The sequence below is a fragment of the Alnus glutinosa genome, chromosome 1 (genome assembly GCF_958979055.1).
Source record: "Alnus glutinosa chromosome 1, dhAlnGlut1.1, whole genome shotgun sequence".
NCBI lineage: Eukaryota > Viridiplantae > Streptophyta > Magnoliopsida > Fagales > Betulaceae > Alnus > Alnus glutinosa.
This window is the reverse complement of record NC_084886.1, coordinates 48,278,982-48,287,049: the sequence shown is the minus strand read 5'-3', so window position 1 is coordinate 48,287,049 and position 8,068 is coordinate 48,278,982. Positions and strand designations below refer to the sequence as shown.

At 39.3% G+C, this 8,068-nt stretch overlaps 2 protein-coding genes across 3 annotated transcripts; one reads left to right on the top strand and one right to left on the bottom strand.

Moving 5' to 3' along the window:
• The first annotated feature begins 191 nt into the window (after positions 1–191).
• On the top strand, positions 192–1,632 carry LOC133854655 (uncharacterized). The gene is made up of 2 exons (XM_062290904.1): positions 192–526; positions 1,289–1,632. The coding sequence occupies exons 1-2, from the start codon at positions 226–228 to the stop codon at positions 1,339–1,341; spliced, it is 354 nt and encodes a 117-aa protein (XP_062146888.1). The 5' UTR covers positions 192–225; the 3' UTR covers positions 1,342–1,632.
• Positions 1,633–2,268: 636 nt separating this feature from the next.
• Positions 2,269–7,307, bottom strand: LOC133854611 (rab escort protein 1). 2 transcript variants are annotated; one of them, XM_062290852.1, is made up of 9 exons: positions 6,501–7,293; positions 6,080–6,202; positions 5,710–5,809; positions 4,981–5,019; positions 4,633–4,879; positions 4,416–4,491; positions 3,645–3,840; positions 3,129–3,209; positions 2,269–2,742 (listed from the first exon to the last, which is right to left on the bottom strand). In XM_062290852.1, exons 1-9 carry the CDS (start codon positions 7,196–7,198, stop codon positions 2,647–2,649), a joined length of 1,656 nt encoding a protein of 551 aa, XP_062146836.1. In that variant the 5' UTR covers positions 7,199–7,293; the 3' UTR covers positions 2,269–2,646. The 2 variants fall into 2 exon arrangements, 1 of the variants encoding a protein (XP_062146836.1); XR_009896823.1 differs by having other exon boundaries at positions 2,684–2,742; positions 4,420–4,491; positions 6,501–7,307.
• Positions 7,308–8,068: the final 761 nt, after the last annotated feature.

Here is an 8,068-nt window from a genome sequence, read left to right as displayed (position 1 = left end):
CCTCCCGCTCTTGGTGCGCGTGAACAACACGCTCCTTCTTGCAACATGGGTGGGCCGGTGATTGCAGATCCAACTGCTCATGTTTTGGCACGTCACCAACACCAAATTGGCTGGCCCAATTTGTCAGCCCAACCCAATTACCCAGAACAGGCCCATTACCAACTCGACAACGTCAAACCCAGCGCTCAGAGATGGAAGCGGTTCTCTAAACACTGGAGTGCCAAAATGGAGTTCGCGAACAGAGTGGTGAGCGCGGCGATGAAAGCGACGAACAACAACGCGGTGATCAACGTGTGTCTGGTGGGGTCGTTCGTGGCGCTGGCCGTGAGATCGGTGAAGCAGCAGAGGGACATCGAGGCCCTGGAGGCCCAGAAGGACTCGCTTACCCATTCCAACAAGGCAATGAAGAAGGCCATGTGGGGGTGGAAGCAACAGCTCTTTGCTGAAGCCTCCTCCACTGACTCCGCGCTCGTCCCACTCTCCAGGCTAAAAGCCATCTACGGGGAAGCCCCAGAGCACCAAATTGGTAGTCTCTCTATCTCTTTATCTTTCTTTTTGCATCTGTGTATACTCGTTTTCATTGCTTTAGGCTTAAGCCCATTAAAGGGTTTATGAAAAATGATACAAATTCTTGGGAAATGTGGATAGAGTAGTTTTTGTTGACAAAATCGGAGATGATGGATAAGTCTTTGTTTATTGATGAGAATCATGCTGCTACAATTCTTAGGACCTTTTTTTTCTTTTCTTTTCTTTTCCTTTTTGAGATGATTATGAACGTTCTTGAATTCTGAATCTAGGGCTACTTAGTCCTGAGCTGGGTTCTCTTCCCATAACTTATTGGGATTTACCCTGTAGGTCTGCCTCTTTAATCTGAGCCGATTTGGGATAGTGTGATAGGGAGGATAGAGAGGAGGCCAATGGGATCGATGGTAGAATTTGTACTTTATTTTTTTTGCTTATCTGTTTATAAGGGCGCTTTCTACGGTTCCAGGTTTCCTATCAAGGGGGTATATAGAAAGTGGCCTTGCCTTGAAAAGATTTCTTGTCATAAATAAATAATTAGTTTTTAGAGGTATGCTCCCCCATTCAGATTTTTAACCTTGTCTTTGAAATTATAAAAATACCCTTGTGTATGAAGGACCAGCTCCGCTCCGGTTGATTTTCATTTGGAGAGGATCCTGGTCCGTCGTGCGGTCGGTGACTTCATAAATTTTGATTGATAATCACACTTGTCTATTCATTTGAATCATTTTTCCTTGAACTGCTTTTACGTTTATGGATATGCCAGGGGATGCATTGAAGGAAGATGCAAAATCATCTGCCTCCAAATTTGTAGTCTGAAGCTGTTTTTGCCAGTTCTTGAGGATGCAAGCATTTCAGACACATTGATTGCTGATGAGCAAAGCTGTACCTGGGAGACCAAAAGCCAATCGACTTTGTTTTGTTTCTCAGAAAAAATATGCAGGAACTCTGACTAGTTTCGAATTACCCTTAAAAAAAAAACTATGATTAGTTCTGTAAAATCCATTACTTCAGACGGAAAGCAAAACAAACAAGCTGCTGGGTTGTGTTTTGTTCCTGTAAAAGCAATCATTTTACAAGATGAAGAGTTACTGAACCTCTATTTGTTGAGATGACTTTCTGCCCTTGAAGTTTATTCTGTTACATTATTACCATTTTGTTATTTCTTCCACTTTTGTGTGGACATTGACCTGATTGTGAGAATAGATAATTAGATGTTGTTTCTTCTAAATTGAAGCTGAAAATTCAAGAGACAGTACCGCTATGACTTCGATTCTGTGGATGGGTAGCCATTCATGGATGGCATGATTTTCGCCTCGGTCCCTTTGTTGGCCTCTTGCTCTCTCATCAAGCATTAAAAATTTTGGAAAAATCATATTTAGCCCTTATGTTTTTATCTGATTTATATTTAATCATTGAGTTTCTACTTTCAAAAATAAAGTATTTAGATTTTGTCCAAGTTTTAAATAGGCTCCTCTATTACGGTTTACCATCTGTCACGTGTGTTTCATTTGATACGTCAGCATCTATATTATCACCTAATGTCAATGCTAAGTCATCACGTGTGAAGTCATCATAAAAAATAATAATATGTTCTATGAACCTGTGTGTTGAAAAAAGTGTACTATACAAGCATAACGACGGTTTGCATAATGGTTTACAAGACGCAATCAAATTACACTAGCAGATCTAGCATGGGTGCTTGAGGATTAATCACAATTCACAGAACTTATTGAAGCAGCAAGAGACAAGACACAAGAAGCATTTTTTTATCAAGTATAAGAACTGTGAAATCCTTCAACTATCTGAGTACTTATGTTCTGTTACACTGTGATACAGGCACCTTATCAGCCAATATAGGCGAGCTAAGGTAAAGTTGAATAATGGTACAACAGTTTCTGGAAATGAACAGTTTTCGTGAACAGTGGCTGAAAATGAACAGCCACTGTGCCTTTTTCATATTTATATGCCACCAAAATTGTGAAAACATATGAGGAAAGTAAATTACTTAAATGTAAAGTTTGTCTTTCTCATGTACAATCAGCAGCACTTCAGCCCCGTCCATAATTCAGCAACTCCTGAGTCAAAGCACTGATGGGTGGAAAAGGTTGCAGCAAAGCACAATTAGCTCTCTAGGCTAGATTCATAATCGTACTCTGGATTCTCAGGAGAGGCTGTAACTGGAAAGACTTCTTCATGGGGATAAATCTTCTGAAATAGCTGCCAAAGTAACAGAACCACCATCGAATTAATGTCAGTAAACTCAAAATGTGAAAATGGCAAAATTCCTCAATAGATTGGACCTATGGTATGACAACTACGAGGGAGAGAGAGAGAGAGAGAGCATAAAAGATAATCTGTTGAAGAACAAACACATGAACTGCTGAAGAACAAACACATGAACTTGGTCCCAGTAAAAGCATGCATAAGGTTGTTCAATCACTTTGTTTCATATTTGCCCCGAACAACCATCGCATGGGAGATATCCCAAAACAGAATAGTTTATGCTATGAGGCAAGATATAATGATATTGAGGAGTACCAACAATTCATACAAGGTGAAACAAAACATTGAACTTTATGAAGGTTAAATAAAAGATGAAATACCTTCAAAGTCACATCTAACAGATCATTATAATTAAGATTTCCATCTGGCATGGGAGTGTAGCTGATAGATTCAAATTGATCCTGGAATTAACATAAAATTTTATCAGATAGTATCATATGTCAACCATAATGCTGCAAATACATAAATCATATCCACTTGCAGGGTTTCACCAAGACTGTCCACATATATGAACTCCGATGAGTACTCAGACCAACAAGAGTTATGTCTTATCCAATACATAATAGGATACTCTATCCACTTGTTTTCTTTTATTAGTGTCACACACACACCTAATGGGTTTTGAACCGCAAGTCTCCATCCCCGAGAGCTTCACCCTTTTTTTCTCTCTTTTTTTTGGTGGGGGGGGGGGGGGGGGGGGGGGGGGGGGGGCGGGGTGGGGTTGTTGTTTGGGGAGGAACATAACAAAAAAAATTGCACACTCTCTGTACAACTATATCATGATTATATAGAAAAGAAAAAAGTCTAGAACAGAAAAGTTGTGATGAGAAGCACACCATGGTAAGATCCTGAATATACAATGCTTTCCAAAGTAAGGTGGGCTTTATTTCTGCTGCAATGTCACTTTGAACTGTGGTATTACTTTCAGGATGTCCAGACTCGGGTAGCATGAGAAGAGCATCCATGGCTGCATGTAACAACTCTTTCCCTTGATCAGCATCATGACACAAAGTGGAAAAGTATAATACAAACCTGAACAAGAGAAGGGAGTAGTGTGAACTCATGTTTCACAAGTTCTTCTGAAGAAGTAAGGGTATTAAATTATTTTACTAGGCATTATGAATCCACGTATAAATATAGTACTATTAAATGCCAGATTCACATGACCATGATGAAAAAGCGAGTCAATAAATCAATCATTAACCCGCATAGCACATGTCTCTATACAATTAGCACCAAGTATCCTGCGACATCATGCAAAAAAGAAAAACAAAAAAACAAAAACAGCCAATTATGTAAAAATTTGCATTCTTTCTGGCCAAAAACTAGTTACACAACCATTGATATCTGAAAAAGAACATGATTTTCTTCTCCTATTTTTTGTGCCCTTGATTTAGCGACTGAGGACCAAACTTATGTTGATCTTAGGCAAACTATACATGCTCATAATGCAAAAGGCCCAAATAGTTTATTGGGCACAAACATAATGCGTCGTGATTGTGATGCACAAATTTTTGAACTTGTCATTATCATATACTTGATGGTAAAATATCAAAAACATAAGAGATTAACAATCAATCAATCACCTTCACAAAACATAAACTTACATGCCTGAAGGACAAACAGCTAAACCGCTTCCTATTTGGAGAGCTCGAATTGATGTAACCTGTTCAGGGTACAAAGCTAGGAGAGGGAAAAGAAATTGTCAGTTTCTCACCCTCTAATTCTTTTCTTTCTTTCTCTCTCTCTCTTTTTTCTTTTTTTTTTCTTTGTTTCTTATTTTGTTCAACAAAGTACAGGAATAGCTCTAGAATTAGATCTTACATCTAGGAGGATATACCACCAGGAAATTCGATGTATCTGGCCTCAAGGAGCTCCTTGTAATGCATATTCCCCTTGCCACTTTCCTTTTAACATCTCTCAGACCTAAAACTTGAAGACTTTCTCTCAGAGGATCTCGTGGAGATGAAGCTAATGGCAACTGAACCGTGAAGGATGGATCCAGGACTAGCTGATGGCAGAATAAGTCTTGACCTGATGATAATCTAACTCCTTTATAATGCTCAGTACACTGCAAAGTTTTCAACAAATGACAATAACTTAATACAGGTAGCCAATACATCATATAAGTATTTATAAAAGAGCACAAAATGAAAAAAGATAGTTACACACCTTGTCCATAAGCAGGGCAATCACAGGCATTCTCAGAACCTGCATATTAGAGTTTCAGATGCACATAATCAGAGCATGATAAAGCAAAAACAGGATTTTTCTTCTTTTTTTTTCCCTTCCCCGTATGTAGGAAGGAAAAAAAGAAAAGAAAAGAAGGAAGCAATATAATCAACTACCAGACGATGGAGTAACGTTGAATATTAACAAGAACAAAAAGAGGTAAGTCCAATAATCCAACAGCCCCAGATAGGTACTATCCTCACCCAGAACCAACTGCCACCATTGTCCATATGGTAATCATCGATAAAATCTTATTTAAAGTTGAATGGAACCAAAGTTTACCTTCTAACTACCCTTGTTTTTTTCATTCTCCTATGAAGTCCATTTCTAGATTTTTCACTACTTGCCTCCTAACTTCAATTCCTATCAACGCAAATGGAAGGGAATTCACTACCAAAGGCATCAAGCAAATAGGTCAATTTCTTTCTTACTAAATGCATAACAAAGAAACTCAACAATAAAAGTTAAAAACTAAGAAAAAAAGGGTACATTTCAAACAAGGTTAGACAAACATGAACATGCACGTATCTAATTTATGAGAAAGTGTCCTCATAAACAAAATTCACAAGGCATTAACAAGTATTCACCAGGATGTAGAAAACAGTAAGGAACTAACAAATGGCATTGCTCCAAGAACGCTAAGTTGTAAATCCCTAGACTGGAACTTACATGAATGCAACCTTTGACAGCAGCACGGCGGCAAAAAGCTTGTGGTAGTTCCCCTTGACCATAAATCGGATAAACCATAGCCCCAAGTGCATCTGGAAACCTGATAGCAACAAAAATTGTAAAGCACATATTTGTGGCAACTCGATTCTCAAAATAAAAACCAATCCCAACATTCTTGAGTCCACGATGCAAGATACGAGACATAATGTTTTTTAGTATTAAATGCAAGACCATCAGAACCCAAAGCGATCCATTATCCACACAGTTACTGATTACACCTGTAGAGCTAATCGATAGCACCAAGTTAAAATCGATAACTAACTAACACAACTGTTTTTAAGTATGAAACAGAGAGAGAACAAGAACTAACCTGCCAACCGATGAGTTGTAGAGAGCCAAACGATCTATACCATCTTTTGTTGTGAGTACGTCTTCACAAATCTCCGTGTTCTCCTGATCATAATCGGCCATGGCTATAGCATATAGAATGATCCTAAATAGCAAGAAAACAACACAAATTCTCAATAACGAACCACACAAACTATAGGTGAACAAAAAATGGTCAAAGAAAACAACTACAAATGCCAACATCCTATAACAATTCGAGTCCAAACACCACATTACAAAAACAAACATCCAAACATATATGCATAATCTATCCTTAACAGAAAGAAAAAAATATATATATATTCAATTGATCAAATTTTCAAAAATAAACCAATTATGGATATAAAGAAAGCTCACTAGCAGTAGCAGATAGAGAAGAAGAAGAGCAAAATGTGATGCGTTACGATTTAATCTTGGGTGGCAACCGCATTTTCTTCAAGAAGTCCACGAACGGACTCTCCAAATCCTCCTCCGAAATCCTCGAAGTCTCCGCACCACTATCATCACCAGCCAAGTGCTGCTGAACCAGCTTGAAGAACCTCATCAGCTGGTTCTTCTCCGTGAGCCCCAAGCTCTTGTCCTTAAATATCGCCGAGCGAGAGTCCGGCACGCTCACCAATCTCCTCCCGCTCTCGTCGTACACGAAGCTCGCCTCGATGCTCTTGAACTCCATGTACTGGCTCGCCCCGGACCGGAGCATGAGATCGATGGACTTATCGGCGCAGAACAAAACTCTAGGTCCGCACAGATCGATGTTGAACTTTCTGGAATGCTCTGCGGTGAGGACCTCAGGGGCATGACAGGAGATGCCGACGTCGGAGTAGAGGGGCCGTTGGATGAGGGCAACAGGGGTGTGATCGTCTCCGTCGGATGCGGTGGACGACGGAGGGGTAAAATGGGGATTGAGGAAGGTGGATAGGTCGTGGAGTGGGAGGGAGGCGAAGTGGGACCCGTAGAAGGGGTTGGAATCCACGTGGAGGACGGTTTTGCCGTTGGCGGAGGCCGCAGCGGCGATCACGGATCCCGGAAGGCCCGTGCCGACGACGATCAGGTCGAAGGTGGTCGGCTCGATTGGAGGGTACGAGGATGCATCTTCGCTCATGGCAGCGCGTGTAGTGAACGCGACCGGTGTTCGATTGGTTCGATTGTTACTTGTGAGTGTCTGTTAACCCAAACATGACCCGAGCTGCTAAAGAAGATCCAATTAAATTAAAAAGAAAAATGTATGTTGCTTTGGGCCCAATCTATCTTGGGCTAACTCACTTTTTTTCCCGAGCTTGGGCTAATGAACTATGCAGTAGATCCATGATTGATATAAACAAAGCCCAATACCTTTCTTCAAGAAGATCTGTTAGATTCGCAGCCTTTTTAAAAATTTATTAAGTTTATATCTATCTATTCTAGACCACGGAAAGTAAAAATACATGTAAAAATTACGTATTCTAAATAACTCAATAAATTGAATTATATATATATATATATATATATATATATATATATATATATATATATATATATATATGTGTGTGTGTGTATATATTCCTCATGCTTGAAGGAAAACTGTCTTTAGCTATCCCATTCCCATCAAACTAATTCATTTATGGTCCACTTTTTCATTTTACTGATTTGCACCTAGAAAATGAATGGAAATCAGCCAAGTTCTCCAACTGAGAATGATTTGAATAGGACAGAAAGATTAGGGCAAATGAACAAGTTGCTTTCGTTTCCAATTTCAAGATGCTATCCACCAGATTGTGATGTTTGGTCATCTTCCACTTTTATGTTCAACCTTGTCCTTATTATGTAAGGGAAATTTCAAAGTTAATCAGTGGGTATACATGATTCCATATGCTATTAACACCAATATGGCACACCACGTGAAAGAGATGCGCAATGTTAAAGTGTTATTTTTTTCTTTTCTCTTTTTTTTTTTTGCCATTTTTAAAGTATTTCGTCTAATCTTTAGCATAGA

Excerpts from the sequence above, each read along its gene's own strand:
- LOC133854655 (XM_062290904.1), top strand. The coding sequence starts at position 226 with ATGGAGTTCGCGAACAGAGTGGTGAGCGCGGCGATGAAAGCGACGAAC. Across the intron at positions 527-1,288 it reads AGCCCCAGAGCACCAAATTG|GGGATGCATTGAAGGAAGAT; the intron begins GTAGTCTCTCTA and ends TGGATATGCCAG.
- LOC133854611 (XM_062290852.1), bottom strand. The coding sequence starts at position 7,198 with ATGAGCGAAGATGCATCCTCGTACCCTCCAATCGAGCCGACCACCTTC. Across the intron at positions 6,203-6,500 it reads TTGCCACCCAAGATTAAATC|GATCATTCTATATGCTATAG; the intron begins GTAACGCATCAC and ends CTTGCTATTTAG. Across the intron at positions 5,020-5,709 it reads CTGTCAAAGGTTGCATTCAT|GTTCTGAGAATGCCTGTGAT; the intron begins GTAAGTTCCAGT and ends TCTAATATGCAG.